This window comes from Tachypleus tridentatus, chromosome 1 (genome assembly GCF_004210375.1).
Source record: "Tachypleus tridentatus isolate NWPU-2018 chromosome 1, ASM421037v1, whole genome shotgun sequence".
Classification (NCBI taxonomy): domain Eukaryota; kingdom Metazoa; phylum Arthropoda; class Merostomata; order Xiphosura; family Limulidae; genus Tachypleus; species Tachypleus tridentatus.
Genome location: NC_134825.1, coordinates 173,962,598 through 173,984,362, shown reverse-complemented (window position 1 = coordinate 173,984,362; position 21,765 = coordinate 173,962,598). Strand labels below are relative to the sequence as shown.

Genomic DNA, 21,765 nt, shown 5'->3' with positions numbered 1-21,765 from the left:
CAATCAACATGATCTGTTTTGACCCATCAGGACACTTAGCTTCCAATTAATATGATCTGTTTGACCCATCAGGACACTTAGCTTCCAATCAACATGATATGTTTTGACCCATCAGGACACTTAGCTTCCAATTAACACAATCTGTTTTGACCCATCAGGACACTTACCTTCCAATTAACATAATCTGTTTTATTCGAACATAAATCCAAAGGTAAGCAGCAACTAAAACACAATAGTTTCCTGTCTTTCTATGTTTATGTTCCTGACAAGAAATTTTACAGATTTGACTTATGAATATATTTTTTTCACTGGGAAGAAGCTTTTTTAGATTGTATTATCGGATTATGGTTACGTAATCTGGCGCCTTCAATTTGGGTCGGTTTTTCGCGACTGGGGGGGTCTTAAATTATTGAACAATTAAAAACCCTGTGATTATTATTGTTATTTTCTCATACTGTCTAACAGCTGTATTGTAAAACATTCGAATTGAAGTTGCTTAACTGAAAGTTTGTTTGTTTTTGAATTTCACACAAAGCTACTCGAGGACTACCTGCGCTAGCCATTCCATAAATTAGCAGTGTAAGACAGATGGAAGGCAGCTAGTCATCACCACCCACCGCTAACTCTTGGGCTACTCTTTTACCAACGAATAGTGGGATTGTCCGTAACATTATTACGCCCCAACAGCTGAAAGGGCAAGCATGTTTGGTGTGACGGGGATGCGAACCCGCGACCCTCAGATTACAAGTCGCACACCTTAACACGCTTGGCCATGCCGGGCTCTTAACTAAAAGAAAGGACAGGATCAGAGTCAAGCATATCGTTACTATTAGATACGAAATACCAACAAGCAAACGTGCAAGTATGTTTCATTAACACCTGTCTTTTACAGAAAGCTGTGTCGTTATGGTGACAAGGTTCTGTGTTTTTATAAACACTTGAAATAAAAATTAGCACAAAGACTCGGAAAAACTAGTTTCAACGCGTCTATGAAAATGAACAAACCACAAAGACTCGGAAAAACTAGTTTCAACGCGTCTATGAAAATGAACAAACCACAAAGACTCGGAAAAACTAGTTTCAACACGCCTATGAAAATGAACAAACTAGTCTGTTAGTTTTTGTACTAATATTAATATATATTATTGACATTTTATTAATGTATTTATTTATTTTTGTTAATATAACTGATGAAGCTGTCTATTGTACACTATCAAAACTTGTCTAGCAAAATATAAGACACAGATCTCGACGGTAAAAATACAATTTTATTTACACATCACTACACCAATCAAAGATTGAATGAAATTATAGTAACCTATTTTGATACAACCTACAACAATGAAAGTTTGAATGAATTTAGAGTAACTTACTGAGACACAACCTACAACAATCAAACTTTGAATAAAATTATAATAACTTATTTAGATACAACCTATAATAATTAAAGTTTGAATGAAATTATAATAACTTATTTAGATACAACCTATAATAATCAAAGTTTGAATGAAATTATTGTACCTTACTTAGATACAACCTACGACATAGTTTGAATGAAATTATAGTATCTTACTCAGTATCTTACTTCACGAATTAAATTGTGAATGAAACTGTAGTGAAGAATGAACAGTGAACAAGTCAGCCAGTCAGGAAACCTAATGTTTCAAGTAATTCTGGATCTTTGTTTATTGACTGACACTTTTACCAAAACCTGATTGGACAAAAAGCAGGCGATTGCTTTATCCTTTGTAAACATCGGATTCACGACTAGCCGCAAAACAGATATCGACATATTATCGATATTCAGTGACTAAGTGTACCGATCTTATATTGATAAAGCAACATTAATACAGGAAATGAAGAAAATGGTTAGTAAGTGTAATGTTGGTACTTGTGGGAAATTCTCTCGATGTCAATTTGAATGTAACAGTCAAAATGGCACGAACAGTAGGTGAGATACACCCACAGAGCAAACAGTAGGTGAGATACACATACAGAGCAAATTAAAGGCACGAATAAGCAAAATATGAAGGATGACGCTGTTCCATTGGACAAGGATGAAGATGAAATGCCTAGCAATAATATTGAGGATCCTTTGGAATTTGTGACACTGAAGGAACGACATCGGTTATCCACGAACTCAAGTGTGAAAACAAAGCGTCGTTGTTGTAGAACTCGAACGATGTATATTTAAATCGGTAGTTCTTAGATATCGAATCCACATTAACATCAAACTTTCCAAACGAAGAAGCTTGACGAAAGGAATCTAGTGTCAGTGTTTCAGACAAGAACAATAGACTGTTTGTGTTCTAATGATCGTTAAGAATTCTATGCACTGTGTTATTCCAAGGAGATACAAATGGTCTTACGAACGTGATTGTAAATGACATTTGGAAGAAATCTGATGATATAAAACTATTTTCATCTGTCAATGATATTTAACAAACTCTGTCAGAGAAATGTATTCTGGGAAGACTTATACTTACAACTAATATATTTACAGTTTATGTATCTTAGTGTATTTACAGTTTATATATCTTAGAGTGTTTACAGTTTATATGTCTTGGTGTATTTACAGTTTATATATCTTAGTGTATTTACAGTTTATATGTCTTGGTGTATTTACAGTTTATATATCTTAGTGTATTTACAGTTTATATGTCTTGGTGTATTTACAGTTTATATGTCTTGGTGTATTTACAGTTTATATATCTTAGTGTATTTACAGTTTACATATCTTAGTGTATTTACAGTTTACATATCTTAGTGTATTTACAGTTTATATGTCTTGGTGTATTTACAGTTTATATGTCTTGGTGTATTTACAGTTTATATGTCTTGGTGTATTTACAGTTTATATATCTTAGTGTATTTATAGTTTACATATCTTAGTGCATTTACAACTTATGAGTCTTGGTGTATTTATATCTTCTGTACATCAGTTTACAGTGAAAGACGTTAAGGCCACGTAAAGTTCTGAGACATCTGGTTAGTTTAACAAAGACGATAGACACCAATTTCATTCAAGAAACGAGCCTTGAATGACTAGTATAACAAGAAGACATTCCTGTAATGAGAACTGATATTTAAATTGTCTTACTTACTTAGTGGCGGTGAGTCTAGTTAATGAGTTAGTGTTAACTATGCTCAGTGAGTCATTTTTCTAAATCTTCATCAGTGACAGTATCATCCATTTACTCAGCAAATTGATAGTATCTTGTATAGATCCGTATCAACTGTGAAATTAAACATATCAGTCTAAACAGACAGACAATGTCAGTTTTGTTGATGAGTCTACATTCATGTTTGTATGATATAATTAACCGAATTACCAAAAACAAACTTGTGTTGGTAACACTACACAGATAGACGAGGATTACCCACTGTTGAACGCTTTACTTGGTATCGTAAATCATGAATTTATCTTTGTTCTCATATTTGTTGAAGGGTATGAAACTTGGTTTGTTACAAAATAATTCACGTCAGTAACTCACATGTTACTGTAGTTCGTTTTATCAATCTAATTCAACTGAACATCTCATGCAGAATGTAATAGAAGTAGTTATCTCCACGTGAAACCACATCATGGTCTATTGGATATTCATAGATTATGCTCTAAGATCGGTGAAGTGCATAAAAGAAATTATCATAAATCAGTAACTTGTTTCACATGATTTTATATATTGAAACATATGTTGCTCATTTGTTTCGCATGTATTTATATTTATATATATATAAGGCGAAATTGATTTATTGATTTGTTTTGTAAAATACAATAAAGCAGATGAGGTGTGAATACAATAAGGCAGATAAGCTGTGAATATAATGATAATATAAGCTATGAATACAATAAGCAATAAGGCAAATAAGTTGTGAATACAATAAGGCAGTTAAACTCTGAATACAATAAGACAGATAAGTTGTGAATACAATAAGACAGATAAGCTGTGAATATAATGATAATATAAACTGTGAATACAATAAGCAGATAAGGCAGATTAAACTGTGAATATAATGATAATATAAGCTGTGAATACAATAAGACAGGATAAGCTGTGAATACAATAAGACAGATAAGGAATATAATGATAAATACATATAAGACAGATAAGTTGAATACAATGACAGATAACAATAAGGCAGATAAGCTGTGAATAGAATAAGACAGATAAGCTGTGAATACAATAAGACAGATAAGCTGTGAATACAATAAGGCAGATAAGTTGTGAATACAATCAGGCAGCTAAACTCCGAATACAATAAGACAGATAAGCTGTGAATACAATAAGGCAGATAAGCTGTGAATATAATGATAATATAAGCTGTGAATATAATGATACAGATAAGCTGTGAATAACATCATCTATTAGTTATTTAAAGTGTTTATGATGATGTTTTACTATAAAAATAACAGGAAGTGTATGTGAGTTTGTTCAAATCTCTTGTTTGTTGTAAGCAACTTCAACAGTCGAGAGACAATGACAGAATGATATACATTCTGTTAAAACAGAACAAAGAAAGATCACAGACATACACAGCTATTGAGTCAATCCTTAACTCTCTATGGACATTGTTGTATACTTCTTCCCCCCCTCGAGGAAACAATCAACTAAATATGTTGTTCGATACAACTGAAGAGTTTTGTATTCTATTTTAATATGTTGTTCGATACAACTGAAGAGTTTTGTATTCTATTTTAATATGTTGTTCGATACAACTGAAGAGTTTTGTATTCTATTTTAATATGTTGTTCGATACAACTGAAGAGTTTTGTATTCTATTTTAATATGTTGTTCGATACAACTGAAGAGTTTTGTATTCTATTTTAATATGTTGTTCGATACAACTGAAGAGTTTTGTATTCTATTTTAATATGTTGTTCGATACAACTGAAGAGTTTTGTATTCTATTTTAATATGTTGTTCGATACAACTGAAGAGTTTTGTATTCTATTTTAATATGTTGTTCGATACAACTGAAGAGTTTTATATTCTATTTTAATATGTTGTTCGATACAACTGAAGAGTTTTGTATTCTATTTTAATATGTTGTTCGATACAACTGAAGAGTTTTGTATTCTATTTTAATATGTTGTTCGATACAACTGAAGAGTTCTGTATTCTATTTTAATATGTTGCACAAACAGCGGCGCCTTTTACCACTTAGAACTTTCAATAACACTTCAAATAGTATTTTGGTTTCTGCCACATAATCACCTGTAATGTGAAGACGCTTACGTTACACTTACAGCTTCTAAAAACTGTAAAAGGTAATTACTGGGATTACTTGTTACGCTATTATATATAAGTGCGTTTGTTTTGGTTCTGTTTGATTGCGGACTCAGCCGATGTTATGTTACCAGATACACAATGAAATAACAAATTATTTTTAAAAACACATTTTTATTTAATGCCTGGTATGATTCTAACGCAGTGATTAGAAGTAATGAGGTGAAATTATGTAATTATCTGTATAGATAAAATAATGTTTAGTTTCTATAATCAATGCATAACTCTTAAGGATTTACAAGACATCAAGAAAGTTATGTAAAAATACCTATCAACTGGTTGGAAGAAGTAACTTAACATTTAAAGCTTAGCCTTAAAAACTGTCGGCCGTTATTGGCGATATGGTATCGTCCTGGGCCCAGAGATAGAAGGACCCTCCCAATCAGCTGACAAGTAAAGTCCCCGCCCTACAGTAAACTGCCAGGGCGGCAGAAGAGACACAGACTTCAGCTGGGAACATTCGATGGTGAGATGGCCCTATAAACGGACTCCACAGCTAACTAGTTTCTAATACAGATTTGGAATTGCTTACTGGCTGTAAAAACGTCTTCCAGAATTCTTCCAAAATACATGAAACCCTCACTATATGTCTCTGAGTGAAACTTAACGGTTTCCTACCGACTCTTCATAAAATGATAAACTCTATCGTTAATGTTTAAAATATCGAACTTTGTTGAAAACCATTTAAGATCTATAGTTTTAACACTGCTTCTAAGTACTTCTAGTCAGTTCATCCTTAGGTCACCTAGTCAGAACATCCGGGGATCCCTTAGGACGTATTTGGGTCACGTTAACAGAACGTACACGAGATACCTAGTCACACACCCACAGACTACCAAGTGAGAAAGTCCCCGGGTCACCTAGTGAGGATATCTTCGAGTCACCTAGTAAGAACATCTTCGGGTCACCTAGCAGGAACATCTTCGTGTCATCTAGCAAGGACATCTTTGAGTCACCTAGCAGGGACATCTTTAGGTCACCTAGGAAGAACATCTTCGGGTCACCTAATAAGAACATTCCCAGATACAAAGAAGTAAGTTAAAGTACTGTATCATATTTCACCAGAAAGTAAAGTAAACTTAATAAATTAAACGTAAGAAATATATTGTATAACCATTGTATATTTTAACGCATGCGTTATAGTAAAGGTTTAGTAGATAGTTAAAATATGTTTAGATTGAGTCTGAGATTCTTAACTAAAAGATGTCATTTCAGAAACACACACAAGACTTATTCTGTATATTTATACTGTATAAGATATGAGAAGAGAGATGTATTATATACCATTAATGACAACAGTTCCATATTAACGTAACTGCTGGTTGTTGCTATATTGATATAACCGACAACTGTAATCTTAGACAATGGATTTTCTTATAACTTTTTTTTTTAATTTTGAAAAATTGATTTGCTGCTATTGTGAAAAGACTTTATGACGTAACGTTAAAAACTATCCGGCAAATTTGCCACATCTATCTCGTAAAAATATAGACGACAATTTTACCAAACGCATCCTTCTAAATCTATTATATAAATTGGCTTGTACTAGATTATTTGGCAGCCACAATCAATGTATGTTTTATTATAAAGTTATCACACAAATGACGATGAACCAGACTGTTTCTTCTCTAATAGTCTCCCAACTTAGCACATAAGAAGGATTATTATAAAGTTATCACACAAATGACGATGAACCAGACTGTTTCTTCTCTAATAGTCTCCCAACTTAACACATAAGAAGGATTATTATAAAGTTACCACACAAATGACGATGAACCAGACTGTTTCTTCTCTAATAGTCTCCCAACTTAACACATAAGAAGGATTATTATAAAGTTACCACACAAATGACGATGAACCAGACTGTTTCTTCTCTAATAGTCTCCCAACTTAACACATAAGAAGGATTATTATAAAGTTACCACACAAATGACGATGAACCAGACTGTTTCTTCTCTAATAGTCTCCCAACTTAACACATAAGAACGATTATTATAAAGTTACCACACAAATGACGATGAACCAGACTGTTTCTTCTCTAATAGTCTCCCAACTTAACACATAAGAAGGATTATTATAAAGTTACCACACAAATGACGATGAACCAGACTGTTTCTTCTCTAATAGTCTCCCAACTTAACACATAAGAAGGATTATTATAAAGTTACCACACAAATGACGATGAACCAGACTGTTTCTTCTCTAATAGTCTCCCAACTTAACACATAAGAACGATTATTATAAAGTTACCACACAAATGACGATGAACCAGACTGTTTCTTCTCTAATAGTCTCCCAACTTAGCACATAAGAAGGATTATTATAAAGTTATCACACAAATGACGATGAACCAGACTGTTTCTTCTCTAATAGTCTCCCAACTTAACACATAAGAAGGATTATTATAAAGTTATCACACAAATGACGATGAACCAGACTGTTTCTTCTCTAATAGTCTCCCAACTTAGCACATAAGAAGGATTATTATAAAGTAATTACACAAATGACGATGAACCAGACTGTTTCTTCTCTAATAGTCTCCCAACTTAGCCCATAAGAAGGATTATTATAAAGTTATCACACAAATGACGATGAACCAGACTGTTTCTTCTCTAATAGTCTCCCAACTTAGCACATAAGAAGGATTATTATAAAGTAATTACACAAATGACGATGAACCAGACTGTTTCTTCTCTAATAGTCTCCCAACTTAACACATAAGAAGGATTATTATAAAGTTATCACACAAATGACGATGAACCAGACTGTTTCTTCTCTAATAGTCTCCCAACTTAGCACATAAGAAGGATTATTATAAAGTTACCACACAAATGACGATGAACCAGACTGTTTCTTCTCTAATAGTCTCCCAACTTAACACATAAGAACGATTATTATAAAGTTACCACACAAATGACGATGAACCAGACTGTTTCTTCTCTAATAGTCTCCCAACTTAGCACATAAGAACGATTATTATAAAGTTATCACACAAATGACGATGAACCAGACTGTTTCTTCTCTAATAGTCTCCCAACTTAGCACATAAGAAGGATTATTATAAAGTTATCACACAAATGACGATGAACCAGACTGTTTCTTCTCTAATAGTCTCCCAACTTAACACATAAGAAGGATTATTATAAAGTTATCACACAAATGACGACGAACCAGACTGTTTCTTCTCTAATAGTCTCCCAACTTAGCACATAAGAAGGATTATTATAAAGTAATTACACAAATGACGATGAACCAGACTGTTTCTTCTCTAATAGTCTCCCAACTTAGCACATAAGAAGGATTATTATAAAGTTATCACACAAATGACGATGAACCAGACTGTTTCTTCTCTAATAGTCTCCCAACTTAGCACATAAGAAGGATTATTATAAAGTAATTACACAAATGACGATGAACCAGACTGTTTCTTCTCTAATAGTCTCCCAACTTAGCACATAAGAAGGATTATTATAAAGTAATTACACAAATGACGATGAACCAGACTGTTTCTTCTCTAATAGTCTCCCAACTTAACACATAAGAAGGATTATTATAAAGTTATCACACAAATGACGATGAACCAGACTTTTTCTTCTCTAATAGTCTCCCAACTTAACACATAAGAAGGAAATGCTGCTTTAAAAACACTTCCGTGATTTTTCTTGTATGAAATAAAATTGTTGTGATGTCAGTTGGAGCAGTTTTTTAAGATACAGTTAAGTCAGGGATTGACCAAAGGGTCACCACACTCCTTATCAGTTCTTACACTGCTGCCAGGAGCCTAGCATGGCCAAGAGATAAGGATGTGTGTGTGTGTCTCACTGTCAGGAACCTAGCATGGCAAAGTTATTAGGGTGTGTGTGTCTCACTGTCAGAAGCCTAGGATGGCCAAGTTATTAGGGTCTCTTTTTCTTATAGCAAAGCCACATCGGGCTATCTGCTGAATATACCGAGGGTAATCGAACCCCTCATTTTAGCGTAGTAAATCTGTAGAAAGTGATTAGGGCTATCGACGACTCGCCATCCGAGGGTCGCGGTTTCGAGTCCCTGTCCCATCAAACACGTTCGCCTTGTCAGCAATGGGAGCGTTATAATGTGATGGTCAATCCCACCACCATTCGTTGGTAAACGAGTAGCCCAAGAGTTGGCGGTGGATGGTGATGACTCTCTGCCTTCCCTCTAATCTTTGACTGCTAAATTATGGATGACTAGCGCAGATTGCCCTCGAGTAGCTTTGCGCAAAATTCAAAAAACAAACAAACTGTTTCTCTAATGAAAATAAAAGAGCACATTGAAGGAACAATCACTGTCATACAAGCTTATAACGAATTTCCTAAACACGAATTACATACGTAATACACGTTTTAATTGTTCTGTATAATGTAGTTCTTTGTGTATGTAAATTCATCACACATTTTTATATCCAGTTTCATTAAGTATCTAATAATTTCCCAATTATTATCTGTACTGTTAAAAATGTTATTGGTTTTGATCCGCGACTAGACTTTGGATTTTACTTTTTAGACAGCAACTGGTTAAAACCAATAATATCTTTATGTAATTAATTTATGAACAGACATAAAAAGACAAAAAGTTGATACGTTATTGAAGTTTCAAAATAATTTTCCAGTGAACTTCTACATCGTTTAAAAGCAGCAGTACATTTCATTCTCGTGTTTTTCCATCCAGATGGCCGACATTAAATGATACAAAAAGGGAACGTCATACACTAGACCAGCCTGTAAGCGATTACAGAAACATTTATAAACGAGCAATTTCTTCGGTTGACAAATTTTTGAACATCTCTTTAAAATGTTTTTCGATTAACTGGTAAAGAACAACTTTTTAATACAAGACAGTTTCTCAAACTGTGATTCAATGCTCTCGTGCATTTTTGTCTCATTTTCCGGTTCCGTTTTGTTTCTTGAACTATGTTTTGGTAATGGGATGTCGCACAGGTTATATCGCAAAACGACCTCAGTCTAATATAAATTCTTGCGTAAGATGCATGATAAGTACTACCACAAACTAGCTTCACGTTACTAACTTGTTTTTATACACTTCACTACCTGTGGACGGGACATATTGCATGATATTGATGAAGAAGTGATGAGAAACTGGCCAATTCACACATTTTCTGTGTAAGATACATCGAGGGGTCATCACTAATTTATGATTAATTAATACCAACTTCTCGTCAGAACAAGATTGCTACATGGGTCACAACTAAAGGTCAACCTAGAACTAAATATTGCTTAAACCATATTGAGCTATCTGCTGTGTCAGCAGCGGAGAACCGAACACTGGATTTTAGTTTTTATGTCTGCAGTGTTCCACAGTGAGGCTTTTGAAACTGAAAAACTGGAATTAGTTGGATGTAAAGTTTAAAATTTATTAAGACATTTATACAATTAAGTTTGTTTTGAATTTCGTGCAAAGCTATTCAAGGGCTATCTGCGCTAGCCGTCCCTAATTCAGCAATATAAGACTAGAGGGAAGGAAGTTAGTCATCACCACCCACCGCCAACTCTTAGGCTGCTCTTTTACCAACGAATAGTGGGATTGACCGTCACATTATAATGCCCCCACATATGAAAGGGTGAGCATATTTGGTGCGGTGGGAATTCGAATCTGCGACCCTCAGATTACGAGTTGAACGCCTTAACCCATCTGGCCGTGCCGAGCCGTAGAATTTAGTATATATTGGTATTTGTTCTAATACACTCACTGAGATTATGTCAAGCCATAAGTATCTTTTCTGCAAAGATAAAAAATGGAGTTTACGTTAAACACGGTCTTCCTTCTTTCTTACATCGGCTTTGGTTATATGATTCTGATTTTGTTTTTGCATTTAATCCTGAAATGAAATACTTCTGTCAGGACGTAAACATGGACTCTATAGCTCAATGATTTATATCAAGACTACGGTTTATGGTTTATAATATTTCACACTAGACACCAGGAGGAGACAATCAGATCTGTAAAACAAAACGTGACCACATTTATACGATTCTGGATTTGTTATTCTCTGCTTCAATAGGGAAAAAACAACTACTCAATCAGACCACTGAATATAGCAGACTAACAATTAAACTACTCAATCAGACCGTTGAATATAGCAGACTAACAATTAAACTACTCAATCAGACCTTTGAATATAGCAGAATAACAATTAAACTACTCAATCAGACTACTGAATATAGCAGACTAACAATTAAACTACTCAATCAGACCACTGAATATAACAGAATAACAATTAAACTACTCAATCAGACCACTGAATACAGCAAACTAAGAGTTAAACTACTCAATCAGACTAGTGAATATAACGGAATAACAATTAAACTACTCAATCAGACCACTGAATATAGCAGACTAACAATTAAACTACTCAATCAGACTACTGAATATAGCAACCTAAGAGTTAAACTACTCAATCAGACCACTGAATATAGCAGACTAAGGGTTAAACTACTCAATCAGAGCACTTAATAAGGCAACCTAACAATTAAACTAATCCGACACCAGTTAAGTGAAGTGTACATATATCAACATAAAATTAATTTATTCGTTGTGAATCGACAAAGAATATTCAGTTCCCAATCAGATAGAATATTCAGTATTGTTTTCAAGTTTGTAAAACGTTTCTATATAAGCCAATATTTGTAATAACCGTTATCACAAACCGTTGTACTGTTGTTTGTACATTAAAATATATTCGTGTTAAGAAAGAAAATTGTTTTTATCAGTCTTGCTGTCAAATGTTATAAATTTTATACCTATTGACATTTAATTCACTTCTGAATTAAAATTAAAATTAATGGCTATTTGAAATCATAATACGTGACTTAACGTAATGGCCTGGCATGGCCGAGCGCGTAAGGCGTGCGACTCGTAATCCGAGGGTCGCGGGTTCATGCCCGCGTCGCGCTAAACATGCTCGCCCTCCCAGCCGTGGGGGCGTTATAATGTAACGGTTAATCCCACTATTCGTTGGTAAAAGAGTAGCCCAAGAATTGGCGGTGGGTGGTGATGACTAGCTGCCTTCCGTCTAGTCTTACACTACTAAATTAGGGACGGCTAGCACAGATAGCCCTCGAGTAGCTTTGTGCGAAATTCAAAAGCAAACAGACTTAACGTAACATCGGCGAGTCGTCCGATATAAATTATAGTACGTAAATGTGTATTAGCGATGTTCCGACAGAATGATTTTCCAATATTTTAGGGCAGGCCGTATCCTATTGATGACACGCCGTACTCTAAACCCAAGGATCTGATGACAAAAACTTGACACTGTCGAACTCGTGCGATTAATAAAATGAACAAACGTTCCATTATAAGGCACCCAAATCCAGACAAATCCTTTGTGCTGTTAGGTGCTACTGGCTGGTTGCTTTTTTCTCTATTCAGTCTTTTAAATTTAGGGACAGCTACGACCGAATCCTAAGGCACATAAGGTGGCGCACCTGTCGAAAGTTTAAATTTCCTGATATGTATTTAAAATTTTAGAAGTGATCACTTAACGACAAAAAATAAAATTACATTCGACGGCTTGATGTTTGAAAGCAAATACTGGTTTTTTTTTCCCCATAAAAATTTATAAACCTGAGATCCATTGAAAAAGGTCGCTATTTGATTAGCGTTATTTAATAACACCAAACAGAAGATGTTTTTATTTATAGTTGGTACGACTTTTTATATTCCTAGTTTCTAGTGACACACCGGTAAGTCTGTGAACTTATACGCTAAAATTCTGGTTTCGATACCCATGGTGGGCACAGTACACATAACCCATTGTGTAGTTCTGTGCTTAACTACACTCAAACACACAAAATGTAAACTCTGATTCTAGGGTGAAGGTTGGCCCTATGGTAGAGCTTTTGAGTTCGGAGCTGGGTTAGAAACCGGGCGATACCGTAAAATATTCTCCGGACTTTAATCTGCTGGTGTGTTATGAGAACGACAGTCAGTGCCACTAACTGGTCAATATTTCGAAGTTACTGACGGCGGCAGAAAGCCTTAGTAACATTATTATAAATACAAAATATGTACCACTGTTGCCATAACAAGCCACCTAAGGAGACGGTATTTTCACAACGAATAAAGGCTGGGTTGAAGAAACTATAAACCCTTAGGAAAACTAAGTTTGTTGGTGAAATGAACAGTGCTGACACCTATAAGAATTAAACGTAGAAGACTTGGTGCTTAGGTATAAAAAAGCTTCTCAACATAAATCATCACATGCAGGGTGGATTTCAGGGCAACAAAAAGAAGCCTTTTAGGGACTTTCTGTTTGTTTCAGATAATTGTGTCTCACTAATCACGAAATGTTTGTGTTAGCCATTCTTAATTTTGAAATGATAGACTAGAGGGAAGGCAACTAGTGAACAGTATATACCACCAACACTTGAGGCAACTAGTGAACAGTATATACCACCAACACTTGAGGCAACTAGTGAACAGTATATACCACCAACACTTGAGGCAACTAGTGAACAGTATATACCACCAACACTTGAAGCAACTAGTGAACAGTATATACCACCAACACTTGAGGCAACTAGTGAACAGTATATACCACCAACACTTGAGACAACTAGTGAACAGTATATACCACCAACACTTGAACAGACTAGTGGCAACTAGTGAACAGTATATACCACCAACACTTGAGGCAACTAGTGAACAGTATATACCACCAACACTTGAACACTTGAGGCAACTAGTGAACAGTATATACCACCAACACTTGAGGCAACTAGTGAACAGTATATACCACCAACACTTGTATATACCACCAACACTTGAGGCAACTAGGCAACTAGTGAACAGTATATACCACCAACACTTGAGGCAACTAGTGAACAGTATATAGTGAACAGTATATACCACCAACACACTAGTGAACAGTATATACCACCAACACTTGGCAACTAGTGAACAGTATATACCACCAACACTTGGGACAACTAGTGAACAGTATATACCACCAACACTTGAGGCAGCTAGTGAACAGTATATACCACCAACACTTGAGGCAACTAGTAGTGAACTAGTGAACAGTATATACCACCAACACTTGAGGCAACTAGTGAACAGTATATACCACCAACACTTGGGCAACTAGTGAACAGTATATACCACCAACACTTGAGGCAACTAGTGAACAGTATATACCACCAACACTTGAGGCAACTAGTGAACAGTATATACCACCAACACTGTATATACCACCAACACTTGAGGCAACTGAGGCAACACGGGCAACTAGTGAACAGTATATACCACCAACACTTGAGGCAACTAGTGAACAGTATATACCACCAACACTTGAGGCAACTAGTGAACAGTATATACCACCAACACTTGAGGCAACTAGTGAACAGTATATACCACCAACACTTGAGGCAACTAGTGAACAGTATATACCACCAACACTTACTAGTGAACAGTATATACCACCAACACTTGAGGCAACTAGTGAACAGTATATACCACCAACACTTGAGGCAACTAGTGAACAGTATATACCACCAACACTTGAGGCAACTAGTGAACAGTATATACCACCAACACTTGAGGCAACTAGTGAACAGTATATACCACCAACACTTGAGGCAACTAGTGAACAGTATATACCACCAACACTTGAGGCAACTAGTGAACAGTATATACCACCAACACTTGAGGCAACTAGTGAACAGTATATACCACCAACACTTGAGGCAACTAGTGAACAGTATATACCACCAACACTTGAACAGTATATACCACCAACACTTGAAGCAACTAGTGAACAGTATATACCACCAACACTTGAGGCAACTAGTGAACAGTATATACCACCAACACTTGAGACAACTAGTGAACAGTATATACCACCAACACTTGAGGCAGCTAGTGAACAGTATATACCACCAACACTTGAGGCAACTAGTGAACAGTATATACCACCAACACTTGAGGCAACTAGTGAACAGTATATACCACCAACACTTGAGGCAACTAGTGAACAGTATATACCACCAACACTTGAGGCAACTAGTGAACAGTATATACCACCAACACTTGAGGCAACTAGTGAACAGTATATACCACCAACACTTGAGGCAACTAGTGAACAGTATATACCACCAACACTTGAGGCAACTAGTGAACAGTATATACCACCAACACTTGAGGCAACTAGTGAACAGTATATACCACCAACACTTGAGGCAACTAGTGAACAGTATATACCACCAACACTTGAGGCAACTAGTGAACAGTATATACCACCAACACTTGAGGCAACTAGTGAACAGTATATACCACCAACACTTGAGGCAACTAGTGAACAGTATATACCACCAACACTTGAGGCAACTAGTGAACAGTATATACCACCAACACTTGAGGCAACTAGTGAACAGTATATACCACCAACACTTGAGGCAACTAGTGAACAACAACTAGTGAACAGTATATACCACCAACACTTGAGGCAACTAGTGAACAGTATATACCACCAACACACAACTAGTGAACAGTATATACCACCAAGGCAACTAGTGAACAGTATATACCACCAACACTTGAACTAGTGAACAACCTAGTGAACAGTATATACCACCAACACTTGAGGCAACTAGTGAACAGTATATACCACCAACACTTGAGGCAACTAGTGAACAGTATATACCACCAACACTTGAGGCAACTAGTATATACCACCAACACTTGCAACTAGTGAACAGTATATACCATCAACACAACTAGTGAACAGTATATACCACCAACACTTGAGGCAGCTAGTGAACAGTATATACCACCAACACTTGAGGCAACTAGTGAACAGTATATACCACCAACACTTGAGGCAACTAGTGAACAGTATATACCACCAACACTTGAGGCAACTAGTGAACAGTATATACCACCAACACTTGAGGCAACTAGTGAACAGTATATACCACCAACACTTGAGGCAACTAGTGAACAGTATATACCACCAACACTTGAGGCAACTAGTGAACAGTATATACCACCAACACTTGAGGCAACTAGTGAACAGTATATACCACCAACACTTGAGGCAACTAGTGAACAGTATATACCACCAACTTGAGGCACTTGAACAGTATATACCACACAACTAGTGAGTATATACCACCAACAGGCAGGCTAGTGAACAGTATATACCACCAACTAGTGAACAGTATATACCACCAACACTTGAGGCAACTAGTGAACAGTATATACCACCAACACTTGAGGCAACTGGTGAACAGTATATACCACCAACACTTGAGGCAACTAGTGCAACTAGTGAACAGTATATACCACCAACACTTGAGGCAACTAGTGAACAGTATATACCACCAACACTTGAGGCAACTAGTGAACAGTATATACCACCAACACTTGAGGCAACTAGTGAACAGTATATACCACCAACACTTGAGGCAACTAGTGAACAGTATATACCACCAACACTTGAGGCATTCTCTAGTAAATTAGAGGGGATTCACTTTTTTTTAATTCACCCACATTCCAAAGTTCTGATCACGGGTTTTCGTATTCACTGTGAGTTAAATTTTATTGTGCAAGGAAATATAAACCAATTTTTCTTATTTTTTTTTGTTCGAGCAACAATACAGAAGCTAACTATAGAGCGACAACACAGAAGCTAACTATAGAGCGACAACACCTAATTTTATCGACAGCACAGAAGCTAACTATAGAGCGACAATACAGAAGCTAACTATAGAGCGACAACACAGAAGCTAACTATAGAGCGACAATACAGAAGCTAACTATAGAGCGACAATACAGAAGCTAACTATAGAGCGACAATACAAAAGCTAACTATAGAGCGACAACACAGAAGCTAACTATCTTTGAACTTCTATTTATGATGTTAGAAAAATCGCAGGATGAAGAAGTCTTGATAGAAATGAACGACTTCGAAAGGTGGTGAACCTTTCTTCTTCAGGGTCAAACTGGGAATTTGAAATTTGCTTGATAGAAAAAACAAACAAACAGTTATCAGTATACGTTGAATTGTTTAGCAGTATAATACTAGAGGGAAAGAAGCTAGTCATCACCACCAACTATTGAACTGTTCCTTTATCAACAAATAGTGAGATTGACCGTAACATTATAATGAACCCCCAGCTGAAAGGACGAGCCTCTTTATTGGAGTCGGGGATTCGAACCCGTGATCTTCAGATTGAGAATTGAGTACTAACTAACTACCCTAACTACTGGCCATGCCGGGCTGTTTCACGCTGGAATAATATGTCATTGTTTTTTGGTAAATATGAAAAACCAAATAAAGCATATGTGTGAGTTTATTGGTCCTAATGATTAGTTCCCTTTGGTGTGAGGGTTTATAACTCTAGCATTTGGGGTTCGATTCATTCGGTTAGTGCATTGCACTTGTACGGAGATGATACCCTTCATTATCGGAACACAAAACTTCATTGGAGACGAATAGTTTGTTTGTTTGCAGTTCAAGCACAAAGCTACATATTAGGGCAACTGTGCTCTGGTCACAATGGGTATCGAAGCTCGGTTCCTAGCGTTGAAATTCTGCAGCCATACCGCCGTGCCACTGGAAGAGAACTAAATATCCGTGTAAGTTGGCTCTGTAGAAAACGTCTGGACCATTAAACTGGCAAGATGGGTTTGAATCTGTTCCACACCTCTCAATAATTCCCGCTCTTTAATTTATGGGTGATAGGGTGCTTATCACTGGCTGTTTTCCTTCAGTTGAGGATCTCCAAATTAGGGACAGCAGTAAATAGACTGTTCCCCTCTAGTACAGCGGTCAGTCTACGGATTTACAACGGTAAGATCAGGGGCTTGATTCTCCTCGGTGAACTAAGGAGATAGCCCAAAGTGGCTTTGCTATAAGGAAACACACATAGTAAATAGCTTTAGTAACTTACTGTAATTAATAACATAGACAAGTTGAGAACTATGTGGTAAAATAGATTCGTTATTAAGCCTTTTTCAATAGCTCCTTTCTAATGAAAACAAATTAAGTTGTTTCCCAGAGGTTAATAACCTTTGGCCTGCAAGCCCTCGTCATTTTTAAATGTTATGTTCATAGTGTTTCAGAATATAAGATCATTATGAGTGTAATAATTTATTTTATGGCTTGTGGTGAGGTTTTGAAACACGCAACACATGCAATGTGAATCTTTATGTTTCTAAGAGGACAGGACTTTTAAGGTTTACGTTTTACTAAATAGTGGATTTTAAAGTTATGTCGTATTTTTGATTCTCTATTACTCTGTAGAAACACTTGTAACGTCCAGCGACTACATGTATGTTTACGCAGTAACATTTGAACGTCTACTGACTGTGTCTAAATTAATATATAGTGACGCTTGTACCTTCTTCTGAGTATGTTCATGTCTATACGTAGTAATGCTTGTAACCTTCTCTGACTGTGTGCACGTTAATGTGCAGTAACACTTTATTGTTACTTCAACACATGTTATCGTAGTAGCTTCATGATTCTGACTTTCAACTCTTTATGCGCCAAGCTTCACCTTCGAGTATAAACTGTTCAACAAATCAAACGAACAGCAATGGTTTCCTTCCCTTTTCTTACTGTCTCGATAGAGTATAATAATCAAATAAACTGTTTACTTGTTCTCTACCTGGTGAGAATATTAGTTTTGTTTGTTTATGGATTTTGCGCAAAGCTACACGAAGTCGTTCCTAATTTACTAATGCAAGATTAGAGGGAAGGCAAGTTAGTCATCACCACCCACCGCCATCCTTGAGGACTCTTTTACCAACGAATAATGGGATTGAATGTCACATTGAAACGTCTCCACGGCTGAAAAGGCGAGCATGTTTGGTGCGACGGGGATTCGAACCCGCGACCCTCAAATTACGAGTCGAGTGCCTTACCACCTGGCCATACCGGGCCAAGAGTATTAGAATAGAGAATAAATACAGTGAGCAGGATATTACATTTAGTTGTTTTACTTTCTAAAAAAAATTAAGGTAAACAAATAATTTTAATGATTGGACTGATATTGGCTTGATATTAAGCAGAAAGGTAATCTGTCTGCCGCAGGTATCGAAACCTTAATTTTACCACTTTATAAGTCTCCTGACCTACCGTTGAGTAACTAGGGGGCAAATGTTTGAAGAAAATAACGAGTTATGCTAAATACAAGGAAAAGGTCATCTAAATGATTAAAAACAAACGTACCATCTGTCCAGAGTAAGTTGATCTGCAGAGGTAACAAAAGTATTAACTGGGAACTTCCTTGATTTGTTATGGAATCTTAGCTGTAGAGCAGTGTACCTGTCAATGTGTATATAATTGTCAAATGTTAACATTGTTTCCTGAGGTGAGATAACGATAATAAAAACATTTTAAAATACTGAATGAAATATTTTAGTTCACATGGTTAGCAAAAGATGGCACTAAAAGGATGTTTCCAAATATGTGCGATGGAAAATTTTTTGGATTTCTTCCTTACTAATGCAATTCTATAAATAATAACAACGACATGTATATCTTACCACACCTTTACATAAAGATGAACTGTTAGTTTGAAAATAAATATCGTTTTTTTATTAGCGATGATTTGTAAATAAAATAACATTAACGTTAAACAATATTTTTATTTTGATATTCGTTTCTAATGTTATTATTTCTTTTCAATTGTAACAAAAGAAGTTAAAGGCACAGAATATGTTTTCTATGTAAATATTAAGTTTAGTGATTTAATGTACAAAAAAAGTAAGAAACCGATGAAACCGAATGGTTAAGGCGCTCAACTCGTACTCTGAAGATCGCGGGTTCGAATCCCTATCGCACCAAATCCGCTCGACCTTTCAGCAATGGGGCGTTATAAAGTGACGGTCAATCCAACTATTCGTTAATAAAAGAGTAGTCCAAGAGTTGGCGATGGATAATGATGACTAGCTGTTTTTCCTCTAGTCTTACACTGCTAAATTAGGGACGGCTAGCGCAGGTAGCCCTCATGTAGCGTTGCGCGAAATTAGAAAAACAAACAAAAAATAAAGTAGGTAACCGTATCGCTTTCGGAGGAAGACAACCATCATCATAATAAAGAACGAAAGATGATTCTTTTGTAGATCAAGAAAAAATCAAGATCTCAAGGGAGAGATCCACTAACTAGTTTCTGTGGATAGATATGTTATTTAATAGTCTAAAGCTTTAGTGTAATATAAGCTATTTAATAGTCTAAGGTTTCAATGTAATATACGTTATTTGGTCACCTACAGTTTTTGCTGTAGCAGTTTTTATTTTTTAGTCTACTATATTGTTTGTTATTTGACAACTCACTGTTTTTACTGTGATTTATGTTACTTTATGAGCTATATGCTCAATTTCAATATTTGCACGTCTGGTAATTGTTTCCTGGTCACAACTTTATTGCGTGGTTTGGGCATTCAAGTTGTCCTGTGTTATTATGAGTAATATCATTACTTGGTTACAAGTATTGTGTGTTGTAATCAAATATATAAATAGAAAATTAACTTTTACAGAAAATCACCAAGTACACGTAGTTAATATCGTTTTAACTGTCAGATATTTCTTAGTATGTGTCTCACGTATGTAAGATTTAACTGGAGTAGTTTCTAATAGGATCAAATGACGCGTATATAATTTCAATCCTAATGTTAAATATATCACACAACTGTCTTCATGGTCAAATTATGAATATTAAAAGTTAGTATTATTTGTTTTTATACCAAAAAATTTATTATAAGAAATCATAGCCGTATTTTGTTTGACTAAATAGATTGAAACGTTTACTACAAATTTCAGAGTCTGACTCATAACTTGTGACAGACACACTGAATCTTTCGGTATGGAGACTTCCGATTCAGAGGGGGCGATTGCCGACAGCACTTCGGTATCTAGTCCGGGCGGTTCCTCGGATGTACCCGAAGAGGATGTGGACGTCGAGTGTAGCACGAAGGTAGCACGACGTCTTTTACGAACTCCGAAGTGTGCTCGCTGCCGAAACCATGGAGTGATATCCTGTTTGAAGGGTCATAAGCGATTCTGTAGATGGCGAGACTGTCAATGTCCAAACTGTCTCCTGGTGGTAGAAAGGCAAAGAGTTATGGCTGCACAGGTGGCGTTGCGAAGGTAAAAGGGGGAAGAATGTATTATTTAATTTCATTGATAAATACACGAGTAAAGATTTTTACCTTCAGTAACAGTAGTAATAATATTTTAAGGTTTTAAGAACAAAATAAGAAATCCTATTAAGAAAGGTTAGTTGAACTGAAAATAATAAACTAATATTCTTAACATTTGTATGATTTTTACAGACGAAATGTCTGTAACAATTATTATAAAATCTAATAACTTTAAAAGACAAAACAAAAACTTACAGTTAGCTATGTTAGTCTAAACTTCCCATATTTTTATTCCTGTCACAACTTGTGCCCTAAACTAAGACAGGAGTTTTAAAAACATAATAAAACA

At 35.8% G+C, this 21,765-nt stretch overlaps 1 protein-coding gene across 1 annotated transcript in view; it reads left to right on the top strand.

Moving 5' to 3' along the window:
- Positions 1-5,716: 5,716 nt before the first annotated feature.
- The window catches only part of LOC143230485 (uncharacterized), a 38,174-nt gene continuing 22,125 nt past the window's right edge, over positions 5,717-21,765 (top strand). The window contains exons 1-2 of the mRNA XM_076464138.1: positions 5,717-6,321; positions 21,097-21,423. Of these exons, the coding sequence (XP_076320253.1) occupies positions 21,140-21,423 (284 nt within the window). The 5' untranslated portion in view covers positions 5,717-6,321; positions 21,097-21,139. The remainder of the gene's footprint in view (positions 6,322-21,096; positions 21,424-21,765) is intronic.